We start from the raw sequence: 19,892 nt of genomic DNA on the forward strand, positions 1-19,892 counted from the left end.
CTGGAATGTGTTGCCGGGCAAGGTGGTGGAGGCGGACACACTGGGAACGTTTAAGACTTATCTAGACAGCTATATGAACGGAGTGGGAATGGAGGGATACAAAAGAGTGGTCTAGTTTGGACCAGGGAGCGGCGCGGGCTAATTGTTCCTGGTTTCTCGTTTCAAGGCTTCATTCTATGATCATCTTGCTGGTGCCAGTACAGAGTGAGACTGCGGATAGTTGGGAACCTGTCTCGGGGGCAGGGAATTCATATGGTGTTCGTGGAAGTGGAAATGACTAGGGTTGGGAAGCATTTTCCGATCGGGGCCATTGTGATCTCCTGGACTCGTTTCGATCGCCTCAGGGGGTCGGAGAGGAATTTCCCAGATTTTTTTTCCCCATATTGGCCCTGGGGTTTTTCACTCTGGGTTTTCGCCTCTCCCTGGAGATCACATGGTCTGGAATGGGGGGGTGGGGGTGAGTTAATAGGTTGTAATGAACAAAGCATCGTAGCTGTGAGGGACAGCTCGGTGGATAGGATATTGGTATGTAGATAGGCTGGAAAATTGGGCGGGGATCCTGGATTCAGGATTCAATCCTGGACCGGGGAGCGGCGCGGGCTTGGAGGGCCGAAGGGCCTGTTCCTGTGATGTATTGTTCTTTGTTCTTTGTTCTTTGATGGGGTCTATTTTGGTGGTGGACAAAAATTATGATGGCCATCCCGAATGGTCACCGCTAGCCAGGTCGGCATCCACCATGCAAATGAGCAGAAGCGCACCTTCAGCCTAGGTCCTCCTCTAAGTGCGATGCTGCATGGAATGTTTTGCCTCCCTCCCTAATGTGTGTTCTTTATTACACCTCTGAACCCAGAGGAACCCGGCCCTTCGGGTGTTGCCGCCGCCCCCACTGCTCTGGAGCAAACTGCCCATGACCCCCTGGATGACACCTCGGAGAGAGGCACTGAGGAATCCTCCGAGGACGGCATCATTGAAGCGTCACCGGCATGTACCACACAACCCACCAACACAGAGACGATCACCATGGTGGGTACCTTTAGTGTTGAGGCTTCTGGGTCACGAACTGGTGAGCACATCACAGACACTGATGCACACCGGGCGGAGGCAGGCACATCCGAGGGCTGGGGCACACCGAGGTCTGCCTGAGTCCGGGGTTCAGCTGTCCCCAAGCCAGCTGCTGGGCCTCTGGGTTTGCTTCTTCCAAGGCTGGTGGAGATGCATCAGGAAATCTGGGGAGTTGTGGAAGGGTTGTCAGCAACCATGCTGCGACTGTAAGGCTGTTTAGGGAAGTCAAACAGAGTGCTGTTGCAGGAGGTGGTGCCAACACAGCGTGAGACCCAGGCCAACACTGCAAGAGTGGCGACCGCACTGGAAAGTCTGTCTCGGGTCTGTCCTTATGGGTGACAGGGTCCAGGCCATCCTGGAGACACAGCGGGCCACAGCAAGTGTGTTTCCAGCATCCAGGAGGCACAGCGTTCGATGGCCATGGGTGTTGGGGGCATGTGGGAGACACTGCTGGCCATGGTTGGGACTCTCACTGGCATTCTGGAGACACAGCAGGCCGTGGCTGTGAGCCTCGGCAACTTAGCCCAGTCTCAGAGGGCTACAGCTGAGAGGCTCCAGAGCCTGGCTCGCTCACAGAATGCTGTAGCGGAGGGGCTCCAGAGCTTGGCCGAGTCTCAGAGGGCCAGGGCTGAGGGATCACACATCATGGGGCAGATGCATCTAGACCTCCAGGAATGGCAGAGCCAGGTGACGCCAGAGCTTCTGGAGTTCAGTCCAGCTATCCGGGCATCCCTGGACCCTCTGGGCACCCCAAGGGAGGAGGAAGGGCTTGAGCCCATGCCGGGGCCTTTCACCCAGGTGATCCCGGACGTCCCAAGACCATCTGATTCCCGCCTTCCTCACACCAGGGCATCTCAGGGCCAGTGAGTTGAACAGGGTGGCACCAAGGGGACGTTCGCCAAGGGCAACACAGTGCATCGCAGCTGGACACCTCCACCTCTGATGCACATCCTGAGGTAGCACTGAAAAGAAGCAGTAGTCAGCACAAAGAAATTTGTAGTTCACTAGAGGGCACGGGTGAAGGTCAGCATTAGTCAGGGTTTGGTATCATTTATGTTAAGAACACAGTAAACTGTTAATTGCACATCACGCTGTGACTAATGTGTCTCTGATTCTTTTCCTCCACCCACCACAGCTCAGTGTTCATGACTCCCAAACATAGAGGTGCTGTCTGCTTAGCTTTGCAGAGTCAGCCACATGTTTCAGAATGCCTGCCCGACCTTCCCCAACATCCACCAGGCCCTTGGTGCAAGTGCCCCCTACCCCCCTTGGCTAAAAAACATGTGTCCCCAACTCTTACAGCTACGTGGGCCAGAGTGGCAGCGTGCATTCGGAGTACAGGTAGGAGTCAGACTTGAGTTGCACCAGGGGCAGGATCCCAGTGAGCACAACAGCGAGTCGTCATCATCCTCCAGCCTTCAACCAAGATTCGCAACCATTGCCAGCCCAGGCACATTAACAGTTTGGATGTTTCTGGGGGATAGGGTGGTGGGATGACAAAAACAGGGGAAGGGTGAATTGGTGGTTTCAGGGCCCAGGTTGGTTTGGAGGGGGAATAGCGGCTGCACTTGCTCCAGGGGTGTGGTGGACGTGTGTTGTTTGCACCCCCCTCACTGCACAGCACCAGCTGGGTGAAGCGGGCTGCAATCAAGGCATCCCTCATTGCCCTTCCCTGCCGGACACCTGCCATCGCCGCCCGCCCTCTTTCCTCCGGCTCTTCATGTAGTGGGACGTCCACCTCGCCCCCTCGTCCCTCCTCCTCCTCTTCCTCCTCCTCTCTAGCTGGTCTCCCCGCTGCTGGGCGATGTTGTGAAGAGCGCAGCAAACGATAATGATGCGTGAAGCACACACAGGGTCATACTGGAGAGCCCCCCCAGAGCGGTCCAAGCAGCGGAACCACATCTTCAGCAGGCCGACACACCACTCTATGATGGACCGGGTGGCTGCATGTGCTTCGTTGTAGCAGGTCTCCGTCTCGGTCTCGGGCCTCCGCACAAGCGTCATCAGCGATCATCCCGGGAGTCTGGGCTGGTCTTCAAAGAACCCAGGTATGTCCGAGTGCCTGAGCACAAATCTGTCATGGACACTCCCTGGGTGGCATGCATCGACCTGTATGATCTTGAGCTGATGGTCGCAGACAATTTGGATGTTCAGGGAGTGGAACCCTTTCCTGTTCACAAATTGCTGCGGCTCTGCATGGGGGGCCCGCAAGGCGATGTGCATGCCATCCACTGCACCCTGCACATCCAGGATCCCGGCAATGGATGCGAAGCCTAGAGCCCGGGTCTCCTGCTGTGCTGAGAAATTAATTCATTGCCCAGCCCGGGCATACAGGGCATCTATGACCTGCCGCACACATCTGTGCATGGAGGCCTGGGAGATCCCAGCTAGGTCGCCACTGGGAGCCTGGAATGATCCGGAGGCATAGAAATTCAGGGCAGCTGTCACCTTCACGTCCACAGGGAGCGGGTGGCCGCCCCTCCCCTGAGGTGCCAGGTGTTAGAGCACCTCACAAATGTGACGCTCTGTGGTCGTGGACAGGCGCAGCCGGCGACGGCACACCTCTTCTGAGAGGGCCTTGAAGGATTTGTAGGGCCTGTACCTCCTTGCCCTCAGCACTCTCCGCTTTCTGTGCACCCTCTGGGGAGGCTGCCCACCCATCTCCTGGTCCTCAGGGGCAGCCCCCTGCCCTCCTTCCTGAGGGTCCAGTGATGGCTGCTCTTGCGGTAGTCTTTCCATGCCTGCCACCTCCTGAGCCACCTCCTCCTCCGCCCCTGCTGCCACCAACATAGTCAGCTCCAGATCGAGCAAACCGAGATCCATTTGCACAGTGGGGTTTGGAAAGAGCATAGAATGATGGATTATTATCATTGGCTGCATAGACCCAGCACCACCCCAATCCCTCACTTGGGCCAGAACCCTCACTTGGGTCTACTGTTATTTGTCATTTATATTAATGATTTGGATGAGAATATAGGAGGCATGGTTAGTAAGTTTGCAGATGACACCAAGATTGGTGGCATAGTGGACAGTGGAGAAAGTTATCTCCAATTGCAATGGGATCTTGATCAATTGGGCCAGTGGGCTGACGAATGGCAGATGGAGTTTAATTTAGACAAATGTGAGGTGATGCATTTTGGTAGGTTGAACTAGGGCAGACCTTACTCAGTTAATGGTAGGGCATTGGGGAGAGTTACAGAACAAAAAGATCGAGGGTTACAGGTTCATAGCTCCTTGAAAGTGGAGTCACAGGTGGACAGAGTGGTGAAGAAGGCATTCGGCATGCTTGGTTTCATCGGTCAGAACATTGAATACAGGAGTTGGGACATCTTGTTAAAATTGTACAAGACATTGGTAAGGCCACACTTGGAATACTGTGTGCAGTTCGGGTCACCCTATTATAGAAAGGATATTATTAAACTAGAAAGAGTGCAGAAAAGATTTACTAGGATGCTATCGGGACTTGATGGTTTGAGTTCTAAGGACAGGCTGGATAGACTGGGACTTTTTTCTCTGGAGCGTAGGAGGCTGAGGGGTGATCTTATAGAGGCCTATAAAATAATGAGGGGCACAGATCAGCTAGATCGTCAATACATTTCCCCAAAGGTAGGGGAGTCTAAAACTCGAGGGCATAGGTTTAAGGTGAGAGGGGAGAGATACAAAAATGTCCACAAGGGCAATTTTTTCACACAGAGGGTTGTGAGTGTCTGGAACAAGCTGCCAGAGGTAGTAGTAGAGGCGGGTACAATTTTGTCTTTTAAAAAGCATTTAGATAGTTACATGGGTACGATGGGTAGAGAGGGATATGGGCCAAATGCGGGCAATTGGGATTAGCTTAGGGGATTTTAAAAAAAGGGCGGCATGGACAAGTTGGGCCGAAGGGCCTGTTTCCATGCTGTAAACCTCTATGACTCAATGACTCTATTGTGGGAGCTGGCAACACCACACAATGCATGATGCCATGCGTAGCCTGATTAGGGTTGTGTGAGATTCCCATCATGATAAATGCTGGCACAGATTATGTAGGTCGGTGTGCAGCCATGGGCAATGTGCACCCTTGAGCCATCGCTATGTGTGCAACTGCAGCATTTGTTACAGGCATGTGTTGCTGGTCCGTGACACAGGGCAGGGACAGACTGCAAAGCAGCACCACATGTGTGCCTGCCCAGTGAGTCCCTGACCACACCCCGCGGCAAGACAATGCCAATGCAAAGTGCCGTGGAGGGGGAGGGTGGGTGGGAGCCCTCAAGGTTGGCTCTCACACTGCGTTACAGTGCTGCCCGGTTGGGAAGGGGAAGCGGGAGCCCTCGAGGCTGCCTCCCACACTGCGCTAGAGTGCTGCCCAGGGGTGGGGAGGGGGCAGGGGGGGGAGGGGAGGGGGCAGGGGGGGGAGGGGTGAGCGGGACTCCCTGACGGAACCTCAACCAGAGAGCTGTGAGGAAATAGAAGGCCCCCTCCACCCCAGATATCACTGGTCCATAGGTCAACACCTGAAGGCAGCAGGAGGAAGGCCACCAGGCATCTCCAAGGCCTGCCTGCAATATCCTCCCTATTCCGCTGGCAGCACTTACCTCTTCACGCCTGTTCAAGGCTGCCACGCCAGTTTGAGACTTTTAAATACCTACTCTGATTCGCGCCAAAGTTACATCACGTCAAAGAGGTGGGAGACGCAAACGTGGGCGGAGATTGCCGTGTGGATCCCGATAATGGCATGTTGAGCTATGTAAAGTCATGCAAATCAGCGGCCCACTGGTTTTCTGCGGTTCCCGGCGGCGCCATTTTTCTCTGGTTGGGAGATGCGAGCAGATCGTAAAAGCTGGCAGGGAACCCCCGAAATGGCCAACACGCGTATCTCCCAGCCCAACCTGCCAGAAAAGCTGCGGGTCACGATGGGAGAATCGTCCCCATGATTTCAAAACTGCCAACATTAAAACTGCCCTGGTAAAAATCACCATTGACATCTTGTGTGACTATCACAAATCTCCCTTCTCAACCCCCTTGATCTCTATGCTACCTTCAACATTGTCAATAGCTTCATTCTTTTCTGTTACCTTTACAGTCTACGTTCATGATACTGATTTCTGGATTCCATTTGTAGTTGTTCTAACATGGTCATTACATCTCCTTAAATGGCACAGGGTAGACTTGACTTCTTTCAATAGTTTAAAACAGCAGTCCAATTTATAGCTCTCCTGAGTTTTATTTCAAAGAAATCAATTCCATTGCCCATTAATAATTGTAGAAAAGTGAGAGTGAACAGCACTAAGGATAACTTTGAGGAGTATAGAAAGTAAAGAGGGAAATACAAAGATCAATTAGAAAGGTTGATTACCTAGAAGTGCCATCAGATCATATTGAAGCAAATTTCAAAAGTTTTTATAACCATGTAAAATAGTTTTGAGGGCAGTACCTCAGCAAGGGAGTCTAACCATGAAGGATGAAGATATGGTGGAGATTTTGGGCGAGTATGGTCACAGAATCGCAGAACCGTTATGGTGCAAAAGAAGACCATTTGATCCATTATGTCTGCACTGGCTCTCCAAGTGAGCATTATGACAGTGCCATTCCCTTAATCATCCCCATAATCTGAGACATTGTTCCTATTTAAATAATCATCTAATGTGCTTTTGAATGCCTCAATCGAACCAGCCTCCACCACACTTCCAGGCAGGACGTTCCGGATCTGAACCATTCACTGTGTGAAAATGTTTTTTCTGACAATCCATTTACTTCTTTTGCAAACCACTTTAAATCCGTGCCCTCTCATTCTCCATGTTTTTATAAGAGGGGCCAGTTTCTCTCTCACTGCTCTGTCCAGCCCCTCATGACTTTGAACAGCTCTTTCAAATCTCCTTTTAGCCTTCTCTCAAACAATCCACGTTGCATTGTTTATTACAAATGGTAGTGGAAATTAGAATACAGGTAGACAAAATTGTGAATTTTTAGGAAAACAAAGGTAGTTGTAAGGGATTTATATTTATATTGGTAAACATTAGAAACAAGGTATAGTTTTAAGTAGGTTTAATTTGATGTTTATGTGGAAGGAAGGGTAGAATTCATGCTAGAGATAGGTATTTGTATGGGAGCTTCCATTATACTTAGAAACTGTTACAGTGTGAAGATTAAATAAAGACTGGTTGAAGTTGCAAACATTGCTTAGCAACTAGAGACCCTTCTAAGGTAGGAAGGCTTTTAAGTTTTAATTTTAGCGGAATTTGTTGGCAATTGAAGTAGGGCACTCGGGAGAGAACATCTCTCAACTCTGCCAGAAGAAGCTGGACAGGACAAGGGAGTTGCAAAGGGGCAGACTTCCCAAAGAAACAGACGTAGTGCAGATAACCAGGGTATTGGGACAGAGAGAATGCCTTAGGAAATCAGACTTGAGTGGTAAATCAAAAGTTTGATGCCACTTTAATCGAGACTGGGAGTCAAGAATTAAAGCAATTGTTAACAGTTGTACAGCAATTAGGACAAATAACTTCTGGAGGGGGAAATGCAAAATCCTGGATACTGAATTTCTTCTTTCAATTGGATTAGAAGCTTGGTTCAAATGTGTATTTTGGAAAAACTGAACTGGAGTTTAGAATGCAACCTGCTGATGGAAAGCATTGATGTGAAAGAAGGTTTTAAATTGTGTTTTTGGCAGTGGAGTTTGGAAACTCTCATGTCCCAATCATTTGGGGGAATTTTGAGGAGAAATCCACAGACATTCACTTGGGCTCAGAGTGAAGAGTGTATTTGACCATAGCCAATCTATGCGTTTAAATGGACTTTGTGTCACTGAGACCATTGTAGCTTTAGATATATTTTGCAATCCTTGTTAACCTTAAAACTGTGTGTATTGCAAAGCTGGGGGGAATAAAGGAGTATTGTATTATAATCCAACTTTGTATGTTTAATAAATGTTTTTTCTTATTGTTAAAACTAATTAGTGGTCTTGTGGGTCCCTCCACAATTTCTTTTGGGCCAGAATCCTTAAATTTTGATTGAATTAATTAGTATTTAGAACTGCATGGATTTATCAGATAAGGCAGATTTGGTTCGAAGACAGCTGGAAGAGATTTGTTAAGAACATGTTGTGTTTGACAAATTTAATTTTAAGTCAATTGAAGAAGTGACTGGCCAGATAGGTATAGAGAGAGTAGACATAGGGCCCGATGTTTGGTGCGAAAACTTGGTAAAGTCGGGCGTGAGGCCATTACTGTGATCCAGGCCTGCGTCCGTGCAGATTGCCACTTTACCGAGGCCCGGGAATGGCCGCGATCCGATTCGCGCCTGAAATGGGCGCAATGGCGATTTAAATGCATTTGCATGTATTTCAATTGAATTAATGAACTGCCCGCCCAACTTTATCAGCATTTCTTCCTTTACCATCGCATTCACCAATCTGGAATCGGCCCGAAATGGACATGTTAAATAAAAGTCTGATTCGGGCGCTCCAGCTGCTGAAGAGGTGAGTCCAGTGCTTCCTACGGCTCTTTCAGATCGGTGGTGGAGGGAGGGAGGGAGGGGAGGGAAGCAGGTCAGATGTATCTCTGGTGGGGGGGAGGGGGAGGGAGGACAGATCGTTCTCTGGTGGGGGGGAGGTGGGTCAGATCATTCTTTGGTGAGGGGGTGGGGGGGCTGGAGAAGGGAGGCCCAATCATTTTCTGGTGGGGGGGGGGAGGCGCGTCAGATGGATTTCTGGTGGATGGGGGTGAGGGAGGAGGGAGGCCCGATCGTTGTCTGATGGGAGGGAGGAGGTAGGCCCGAACTTTCTCTGGGGGGGATGAGGGAGGCACTATCATTCTCGGGGTGGGGGAGGGCCAGATGGATCTCTGGTGGGGTGAGGGGGGGACAGAGGGATCTCTGGTGGGGGGGGAGCAAATGCATCTATGGGAGGGGCAGGGGGAGGGCCAGATGGATCTCTAGTGGGGAGGGGGGAGGAGGGCCAGATGGATCTCTGGTGGGGGGGGAGGGGCAGATGGATCTCTGGTGGGGGGGAGGGCCAGATAGATCTCTTGGTGGTGGGGAGGGCCAGATGGATCTCTGGGGGGAGGGGAGGGCCAGATAGATCTCTGGGGGGAGGGGAGGGCCAGATGGATCTCTGGTGGGGATGGGGGGTGTGGTGGGGGGGTCCACTGCCACTTTGTGGGCGATCGGTGTGGGGGAAAAGGGGCAGGGAGGTCGCGATCGGTCTGGGTGGGCGGGGTTGGGTGGGTGGATAGGGGGATAAGTTATGTTGTACGGGTGGGGGTGATGTCTGTGGGGGCCATCGCTCCCGGGCCACTCTATCCGCTTTTTGCGGCCCGGGAGCGATGTGACAGCGGCACAATTTTCAATTTTTTTTCTAACTGCGCATGCGCAGTTCAGAGCTCCGATCATTTCGGGTGTGCTAAGCCCCGCCCACAGCGCGATTCAGACTCGCGATTTTTTTTCAGGCTAAGTGCGTATTGCGGCGCCTGAGAGCAGGTTTCCAAGTCGGATCTGAGTTGCGCCTAGATTTGCGCCTTAGAATGAAAATGGTAAAATCAGGCCCATAGTGTGGATTTTCGGATGTTAGTGTTGAAACATGGAACGTTTTTGCCATAGACAGTGATTGAAGTAAAAAGTATTGCACCATTTAGGGGAAAATTAAATTAAAATCTGAAGCAGAGGAAGACTCAGCACCACAGAAAGAGAGATGGTGGGATTAGTTTTGTATGGACCTTCTTAAACACTATAAATTTATATGGTTATATAGGAGTGAAAAATATTTGCAGCTGAAAATTGGTAGTGGAAAGGACACTATGCCACCCCATGGTTCTCAGTGTTAAGCAGTTTAATATAATGAACCACAATCAGTAAGGATAGGCAACAACATCTCCTCCACGATCATCCTCAACACTGGTGCCCCACAAGGCCGTGTTCTCAGACCCCTACTATACTCCTTATACACCTATGACTGTGCGGCCAAATTCCCCTCCAACTCGATTTTCAAGTTTGCTGACGACACCACCATAGTGGGTCGGATCTCAAACAGTGACGAGACAGAGTACAGGAATGAGATAGAGAATCTGGTGAACTGGTGCGGCAACAATAATCTCTCCCTCAATGTCAACAAAATGAAGGAGATTGTCATCGACTTCAGGAAGCATAAAGGAGAACATGCCCCTGTCTACATCAATAGGGACGAAGTAGAAAAGGTCGAGAGCTTCAAGTTTTTAGGTGTCCAGATCACCAACAACTTGTCCTGGTCCCCCCCATGCTGACACTATAGTTAAGAAAGCCCACCAACGCCTCTACTTTCTCAGAAGACTAAGGAAATTTGGCATGTCAGCTACGACTCTCAGCAATGTTTACAGATGCGCCATAGAAAGCATTCTTTCTGGTTGTATCACAGATTGGTATGGCTCCTGCTTTGCCCAAGACCACAAGGCACTACAAAAGGTCGTGAATGTAGTCCAATCCATCACGCGAACCAGCCTCTCATCCATTGACTCTGTCTACACTTCCCGCTGCCTCGGCAAAGCAGCCAACATAATTAAGGACCCCACGCACCCCGGACATTCTCTCTTCCACCTTCTTTCTGCGGGAAAAAGATACAAAAATCTGAGGTCACGTACCAACCGACTCAAGAACAGCTTCTTCTCTGCTGCTGTCAGACTTTTGAATGGACTTACCCTGCACTAAGTTGACCTTTCTCTACACCCTAGCTATGACTGTAATACTACATTCGGCACTCTCTTGTTTCCTTCTCTATGAACGGTATGTTTTGTCTGTATATCGCGCAAGAAACAATACTTTTCACTGTATGTTAATACATGTGACACTAGTAAATCAAATCAAATCAAATAATGTGTGAAAAAGTTCATTGTGAGTGATTTGATAGCAGGCATTATTGAAAGTAGTCTTTTATCTTGCCTGGTTGGGAATTAAACATTTTCAGGTGTTGAATGGCTGTGTGAGATATTGAGATTAAGATACGTTGCTTTCTTCATTTCAGTTCATTACCCTGGAGCATCTCTTCTTGGAGACCTGTTTTCTATTCCAAAAAGGACGTCCCTTCTCAATGTGACCTTTTAAAGCAACGCTTCCATAATTTCATCTGAGAGTCATACAAGCAAAGAATGACATTGCAGAGAACAAAACCATTCAGCCCATTACATCTGTGCCAGCTCTTTGAAAGTCCCTTGGGCCTGTTTTGTCCCCATAGCCATGTAACTTTCCACTTTAAGAATTTATCCAATTCTCTTTTATAAGATATATTAAATCTGCTTCCAGTGTTCAGGCAGTGCGTTCTAGATCACAACACTGTGTTATGTCTTATGTTGCTTCTTTTTTGTGTGTGCGTGTCACCTTAAATCCTCTGGTTACTGACCACCTGTTCCCTTTTATTGAGCACCCCTATCAAATCTCCTCTTAACCTTTGCTACTTCGGGAAGACCAACCCATGATTTTCCAGTCTCCACACATGAGTGAAGTCCCTTATCCCTGGTCCAGTCCTAGCAAGTGCCTTCTGCACTTTCTCTAAAGCCATGGCATTTATACTGAAGTGTGTGCTGCCCACAGTTGAATACAATACTCCAAGCAAGGCCTAACCTGCATTTTATAAAGGCTGAGCATACTCTCCTTGTTTTTGTTGAACTCTTTACCTCTGTTTATAAAGCCAAAAATCCCGTATGCATTTTAAAAGAATCCTCAACGTGTCTTCTTCCCACGTTCAGGAGTCTGTGTGCACACATCCTTTCCATATCTCTGTGCTTTTGCGCTTTTTTTTCAAACTGCACCATTTTATTTTATATTGCCTTTCCTTATTCCCGCTATCAAAATGTATTACATCGCACTGCTTTGTGTGAAGTTTCAGCTGCCATGTGTGGGTCAGTTTTACCACTCTGTCTATGCCTATCCTCCTCCTCGTTAACCACATTTCTGAGTTTTATGTCATCTGCAAAGTTTGAAATTGTGCCCTTCGCACTCAAATCGGGTCATTAACATATAACAGAAGAGCGGGTGATGCTCACACTGACACCCCCCCCCCCCTCCCCCGGAACAATCACTGTACACTCTCCTCCAGTCTGAACAGCAAACATTCACTATATCATCCTGCTTTCTGTCCTTTAGCCAGTTTGGTATCCCCGCTGCTAGGCTCCCATGCGTTTCCATTTTGTTAACAAGTCTGTTCCGCGTTCCCAGAGAAGCGGAAAACTTCCTGCCCAGCAGAGAATCTCTACCCCCCCACTCCCCGCCCCCATCCCTGTCTTTTCAAATAGAATTTGCTCAGACCTTGGGCAGTGCGAAAATGAAACTGGAACAGTGTCTAAACATTTGCAGGAATGTGCTCCCCGCCATCACCAACTGGCGAGCTCATACTCAGAGGAATGTGTAATATCTGGAGTGCAGTCACAATATTTTAATGAAACCCAGTCTGAGAATTACACCTGGCCCAGCTGGCAACACTGGGAGCTCTGGGCAGTTAACGATAATGTGGAGATGCCGGCGTTGGACAGGGGTAAACTGGGCTTAGAGCTCCGAAAGCTTGTGTGGCTTTTGCTACCAAATAAATCTGTTGGACTTTAACCTGGTGTTGTTAAACTTCTTACTCAGTTAACGATAACCAGAGGGAGAAAACCCTCTGGTTATTGTTAACTGAATTGAAGGCACGGCGTTTTTCACCTGGTTGTCGCCTTTCACTTTATTGGGAGTTCTGTAAAATAGAGCTTTTTAGTTAAACTGTCAAAGCCATTTTTTTATTAGTGTTCTATAATAAGTGGGCAGAGGCCAAGGATATGTTCAAAAAGTGAATCGCGTTGCTGCCGAGGATCCCCAACTGCCCATTCAGTATCGTTTGCAGCCCACCCTTTCACATTAACCAGGGATCTGCATTTAAAAAGGAAATTATTTGATGAGAGGACGGAAACCACACACCCCAAAGAGCAAATATTAATCTAGCTTGATATCATCTTGTGGGAGGTAAAGGAACTTTGTGGAGCATTGGGGGGTAATAAATGAATTTTCAAAATCTAGTTAGTTCGGTGTTTTAACCGCGAAATTATTCTTTCCAATCGCTCCCATTCAAACACACACATTCCTAATGCTTCCAGCGGTGCCTTTGCAAACTCCAACCTGATAACTGCGCCCGATCTGTCCACAGCTCTGATGGTCCCTTCGGCTGCTACACTCTGCATTAGATGTTCCAAAGTTTCTCTACATGAGAATCCATCAGTAAGTATTATAGGACTGCGAGAAAAATATTGTGAACTCAACACTTTCAGATGTTTTGGTCAATGGCAGTGATCCATTGTGGGGCTCAGAAAACGGTAACAAAACAAGTTTTTAAAAAAACTTATTTAAAAATGGTGCAATTTGGAAAAACTGGGGAGGAGGCAGAGAGCGGGGTGGAGAGGGTGTGTCTAGACAAATCTTGAAACTAAACCCGTGCGGTGGATGGTGAATGGTTGATGAATGACTTGGTGTTGGGATCAGATAGCTCCAGTGCCCAGCACAACAATCTGAGCCACTTAAAACCATTGGGTTAGTGCTTTGTAAATGCAGCCACCACATGTCCGGTAGTATATCTCTATGGAGAAGTGCCTGTTTTATCATCGCTTCTACTAACAAAGCCCGCACCTATTCCAGTTAGCGAATAATGTGGTGAAAATGTGACAGTGCACAAATATAAAATCAAGTTGAATATTTTTGTAAGAATATAAAGCTGAGGGTTGTGAGATGATTATTCACCTCTGTTAACCTCACTAATATTGATTTCAAGGGTGGGTATTTCCCGAATTTAGGCTGGGTTTTTTTGCCAGATTTTCTACATTATGCTCTTTAATAAACATTTTTTTCAGCTGTTTAAAAGGCGGGAGATGGGAGGCGGGGGGGAAGGATTGGAGTATATGATGACCCTACAGATGTCTCCCTTCCACTTACTAAATGAAGTATTTACCCAACTGATGAAACCTTTTTTTTCTGATCCAGGAGAAATGTGCCCTTTGCTTCCGGCCTCAAAGCCCATGGGGAAAGGAGGTGGTGTTAGCGAGCAGCAGCCCCTGCTCGGAGTAGTCCTGCCCATCACTCTGTGTGTGTGTGTGGAGCTGGCGGCCAGAGCACAGCCACTCACTTCCTCTCTCTCTCTCACTCACAGCGCCTGTGGGGAGAACACTTTGAAAGTGTGGAAAGTTAGAGCAAGGAGCTGGGGCAAGGAGGAGGAGGAGGAGAGGAGCAGGCTTGTGGGCGGGCTGCTCCGGGACGCCGATTGGAGTTTGGTTCCTGTGTTTTGATATATTCCTCTGCGAGATCTGAGACAGAGGGAGAGAGAGAGAGGAAAAGTGTGTAACCCGAGACCCTTCCATTCTCACCCTCCTCCTCCTCATCACCCGGAAGAGCTGGAAACAACGAGAAGGAGAGAGAAACTTGCAAAGCAAGGCGCTGACTCTCAGACACACACACAGAGAAAAGTGAAAGCTCCAAGTTGCTCTGGTTTTGGCAGGGAGAGGAGGGGGGATTGATGGATTGAAGTGAGAGTTGAAGGATCCGGATTCACTGCCTCCCAGTCCCCTTTTACTTCCAGTTACTCCCTCTCCCCCCCTCGCAGCCCCCTTCCCAGTGAGGGTGGAGGAGGCAAAGCTGCAAACTCGCTGCTCCAGACCGAATGCACAACATGCCTGGCTGGGGGAGCTGGGCACTGCTGGGCACCGTGTCCCTGGCACTGCTGCTGCCCTGGGCCCGGGCACTCAGCTCCTGCCCCAGCTCCTGCGAGTGCTCGGAGCCGGTCAAGACGGTGAAGTGTGTGAACAAGGAGCTGAGCGACATCCCGAGCGGCATCCCGGCCAGCGTGAAGACGCTGTTCATCACCGGCAACAACATTTCCAGCCTGCAGAGCGGGGCGTTCGGCCCGTCCCTCCAGCAGCTGCTAACCCTCAGCCTGAGCGGCAACCGGATCCGGGCGGTGGGCTCGCTGGTGTTCGCCTCCATGCCCAGCCTGCAGCAGCTGGACCTCAGCAACAACCGCATCTCCCGGCTGCAGGCGGCGGCTTTCGGCTCGGCGCCGCTCCGCCTGCGGGAGCTCAACCTGAGCCGGGCTCTGCTGAACGGCTCGGTGGCCGAGCAGCTGTCCGAGTGCCTGCAGAGCGGCGGCCTGGCCAACCTGCAGCGGCTGCGGCTGGCCGAGAACCAGCTGGTGTACCTGCCGGCCCGCACCTTCTCCCGCCTGGCCAGCCTGCGGGACCTGGAGCTCGCCAACAACTCGCTGCTGGAGCTCAAGGGCGCTTTCCGCAACCTGAGCCTGCGGACGCTCGACCTCAGCTCCAACTCGCTCAAGAGGCTGGCCAACAGCACCCTGGCCGAGCTCAGCTCCCAGCCCAACATCAGCATCAGACTCCGGGACAACCCCTTCGCCTGCGACTGCGGCATCGAGCCGCTGCTGAGCTGGCTGCAGGGCAGCCCCAGGGTGGTGGACAGAGAGAGTCTGCTGTGTGCCTCGCCCGAGAGCCTCAGGAATACCCCCATCCTCCAGCTCCAACACTCCGACCTGAAGTGCGCCGTCCCGGGAGACATGGAGAGAGTGCTGCAGACTTCTTATGTCTTCCTGGGCATCGTCCTGGCCCTGATCGGGGTCATCTTCATGTTTGTCCTGTACCTGAACAGAAAAGGCATCAAAAAGTGGCTTTACAATGTCAGGGATGCTTGCCGAGACCACATGGAAGGTTATCACTACAGATACGAGATTAACTCGGACCCCAGATTGACAAACCTTAGCTCCAATTCGGATGCGTAAAAAAAAGGGGAAAAGTTCGACTTGCTTGAGACTTATATATAAAAGAGAGAGAGAGAGACAGAGACAGAGACGGTCTGGTTGGATTTTATTTTACTATTCATTCTTTGTAATAGCTATGCATGATGACCCATCCACTCGGAGCAATGGGCAATTAAAGCTGCCTGTCTCACTCTCCCCAACAGTGGAACCCAACAGTGACAAAAAAAAAGGTTTGATTCTCAGTGGGAAGTGCTCCATGTGCAGTGGTGTGTGTGTGTGTGAGAGAGAGAGAGAGTGTGTGATCTTTCTGCCCCCTCCCCTGTGTCCATGACCCGCTGTGTGGCAGTGCCAAAATAGAGAGCGCGTTTTGGAAAGAGATTGAAGGTCCCTCTGCAAGCCTGGCTGTAATAATAGGAGTACTTCTTAAAACTCACCGAGGATTTAAGTCCTCCAGTGTACTATAGTTGGGGGGTGGAAGAGGGGGGATTAATTGCTACAGTAACCGTTTTTGCCATTCCATAAGCTGAACCAACACTAAATAACGATCCAAGCAATGCTGGTCGGGCTTTCTTCACCGACTCGAAGTTTTATCATCGGTCCCCAGGCGGTGCATTAACACAAAGCAACCCATTGGTTTCATCATGCATTCCTCTGAAGTCCCAGTGACTTCAATCAGATTCCAGTCACTGAATGAAAAATGCGCTTCTAACCGTAATGTTATTTTAATGCTATCTTAATGGGAGGGAGGGGGGTTGTAAATAAGTCTACCTTTCTTCCACGAACAAGGCAAGGTAAAGTGACAAGTGAAATCAGCGGTTTATTTTTTTTCCTTGTTTGTTGGACTCCCGAGTTATATTGGGTACAGAGGAGTTGGTCGTCAGCCTGTCTGCCTTTGTGAAACCCCGGGGTTTGGAAACATCTGGATCGACAAAGATCAAGGATTCTCTCTCCCCACCCCCCCTCTTTTTTTAATCTTAAAAGAATTGGCAGACTGCACGGAGAGTGCTTCTATTGATGTTGCCCGCAGGCCTCCCTCCGAGTGTCACAACATACAAGGACTGTGAAGTGGCCGCCTGACAACTGAGTGTTTCCCGGGTGGACATGCAGGGTGGGAAGAGCAACATCACATTAATACTGTGTCTCACAGTTTCTGTCCATTCTTTTTTTTTAAGGCGGTGCTTTCCGCCGCCTTTGCGAGTCCACCGCTTGGTAACATTTCAAAACTCCTAGCTGGTATGAACTTAACTATAGTTACTAGGGCTATAATGAATAATATTAATCCATCAAATTTGGGAATTTGCATTGAAGAACTGTAACTGCAGCGAGCTTCATGCACACACAGACAACACTGCTGGAAAATAACCGTGCAAAGTGGAACTGTAAATATCACTAATTGTACTGGCAACCCTGCATTATTTAGCAAATTAGTCAGATTCCCCCAATCCTATAGTGAAATTTAATTTTCTTAAAAATTGAATGCTTAGCATCACTTGATATAGTGCATGGTATTTCTCGGGAGGGGTTGCACTGGGGTTATTCTAGAAAATTGCTAGCCAGAGAATGAATCTAGAGCTCATTTGACATTTGTTCAGCTTCTCAGCATGAATGAGCCTTGCAGCATCACAGAATCCAAACCACTTGTTTGCCTTTCATGTGCAGTGATTTCCATCTGAACAGAATAGGTGACAGTCAGGATCATTTCACCCTCTGTCGTCCTTTCCCCTCACAGTGCAGATGTGTGTAATATGTGAGGCATTCGCACTTGAGAGCATCTTGGTGCTTGTGCTGTGGAAAAGTTTGATAATTCTTCTTTCTCTAATGTATGGTATGAATAAGAGGATTAACTTTACCCCACGTACTGTGGAAGGTTTGATGGAGTGATCTTGATGGGACAAAATAGAAAAATGAAATAGTGCAGGGCAAATGTTTATAACCTCCTCCAAATTTATTATTACACATTAGTTTAAATTAATTGAATATTTTAGCAATAATTTGGCAGATGACTTGGTAACAGGCCTGTACATATCGGCATCTAGACACATGCCATTTGTTTCCTAGTATTGCTGAAGGCTAACTTTAGCCTCAAACAGCAGGAAGTCCTTTAAATGCTGTGATCGCAATAGCATTCCAGACCGTAGAATATGTACAGCCTGATGTTTCAGAGAGACCGGATTGCAGGCAGTTACAAAAACCTAGCCTTGCATTTGTCATCTTGGAGGGAGAAGAAATCAGACAAGTTGACTTAGACAAGGGGCGGCACGGTGGCACAGTGGGTAGCACTGCTGCCTCGCAGCACCAGAGAGCCGGGTTTGATTCTGACCTTGAGTGACTCCATGGAATTTGCATGTTCTCCCCGTGTCTGCATGGGTTTCCTCCGGATGCTCCGGTTTCCTCCCACAGGTAGATTAGCCATGGTAAATGTGTGGCGTTACGGAAATTGAGGAGGGGGGGGAGGTGGCGGTGGTGAGTTGGATAAGATGCTCTTTCAGAGAGTTGGTGCAAACTTGATGGGCCAACTGGCCTCCTTCTGCACTGGAGGGATTCTATGGTTCTATGGATCTAACAAGTTAAATATAGCAAGCGTTCACTGACAAGATCTTGGCCAATAAGTTGATGGAAACCTCCTTAAGTCCTGACCGGTTGCTTCTTTTTGTAACAACCTGAAACTGTGACTGCTAGAAATCAGCTCATCTCCTTTATGTTCACAGGCATTCGTCCTTTTCGTAGATCCATAATCTACTTGAAAAATATCTTCTCAACAATGTTGACCATTTGAATTTCTAAAGCACAGTGGGAAACATAAATTTCCACATCTCTCAATGAACTAATTTTGTCCGAATACTTTCTTCGAAAAATATACATTTATATAAAATTAGTTATGAAACCAAACTCAGGCATGGAGTAGGTATGTATGGATATTTTACAGTGCAAAGTGGCAGCCTGTTTCTTGAACTTCACACCAAAATGAGACGTTTTGCCCCATCACTTGCAACGGTATAAAGAAGGCAATATGGTCCCGTCCTAAGCTAGCCTTCTTAAGGAGTTTCTATTTTTCAATGTTATTTTACTCGGTGTCAGGTGCTAATATTTGCTTTGATTGTCATTTTCAAAAATTTCTCTAAATTGCACTCTCATAATTTTCTCCAAGGAATGATACACAGGTGTGATATTTTATTGACTGAACAAAATAAAAAGCACAGATAGAAATCTAGGTTAATGCCATCTGGAGTGCATTTTGTTCTGATCTATATATAGGTTTGCACCAGTGAAGTGATGGCGTGAAATGTGCTGAATAGAGCTTTTTTTGCCATGTCACACACTCGACTAATGTCATCGGTCTAATGAATACTGGAGGCATAAATAAGGCCACGAGGGGTAGGTTGAGGGATGGAGGCCAGTGCACCTATTTATCAGAAGGCCTCATGGTGTTGATCATTAAATCATCAAAGAATAACGGTGTCAGTTAAAGAATCATTGCATGCAAAAGAAAGTAGTATAATGGAAGCTGGAAATAAAGAGGAAGTAGTATTCTTAGAGTCCTGAAGAATGTAAGCATATTCAAGCTGTATGTTTTCTGCTTAACAGTGGCTTTGTTAACTTTTATTAAGAAAATAAATAATATTGTAGCTACTTTTTGGTGTTAATTGAATGTGGCCTTGATTACTAACATTAATTACTTTCATAATGTTTGTGTCTGTGTGTGTGTGTGCATGTATGTGTGGCAGACATGGTGCTGGATTATAGTTATTGATACCTCCATGTTCTGTGAACGTCAATTGCATCTTCCTCACAGTGAAGACATTCATTGCAAGCTATTCATTTTCATAAACAAAAGAAAACCACATCAGTGAAGAACAGATAGGATTTGTTTTGATTCATTAGAGAAAAAGTCATTCATCGTCCAAACAATAATGCCCAGCCATGCTGGGTGATCAGATTTCATTTGACTTCTCTGTCACTCTCGAGTTATGTTGGGTTACAGCAGCGGTCCTCAGCTTCTCACTGTATACTAATACACGTGACAGCAATAAATCAGATCAAATCAAAAACTGCACTCAGCAGTGTTCACTGTATCTGTCACAGGCAGATGTAACCTTCTGGTGGCAAAGTTACC

The 19,892-nt window shown here is 48.3% G+C and overlaps 1 protein-coding gene across 1 annotated transcript; it reads left to right on the forward strand.

The window, feature by feature from the left end:
* The first annotated feature begins 14,059 nt into the window (after positions 1 to 14,059).
* On the forward strand, positions 14,060 to 19,640 carry tpbg (trophoblast glycoprotein). Its single transcript, XM_078212467.1, has one exon. The coding sequence runs from the start codon at positions 14,675 to 14,677 to the stop codon at positions 15,797 to 15,799; it is 1,125 nt and encodes a 374-aa protein (XP_078068593.1). The 5' UTR covers positions 14,060 to 14,674; the 3' UTR covers positions 15,800 to 19,640.
* Positions 19,641 to 19,892: the final 252 nt, after the last annotated feature.

Source organism: Mustelus asterias, chromosome 5 (genome assembly GCF_964213995.1).
Source record: "Mustelus asterias chromosome 5, sMusAst1.hap1.1, whole genome shotgun sequence".
NCBI classification, from domain to species: Eukaryota; Metazoa; Chordata; class Chondrichthyes; order Carcharhiniformes; family Triakidae; genus Mustelus; species Mustelus asterias.

What these genes read in the sequence shown, in the direction of transcription:
- tpbg (XM_078212467.1), top strand. Translation starts at nt 14,675, where the DNA reads ATGCACAACATGCCTGGCTGGGGGAGCTGGGCACTGCTGGGCACCGTG.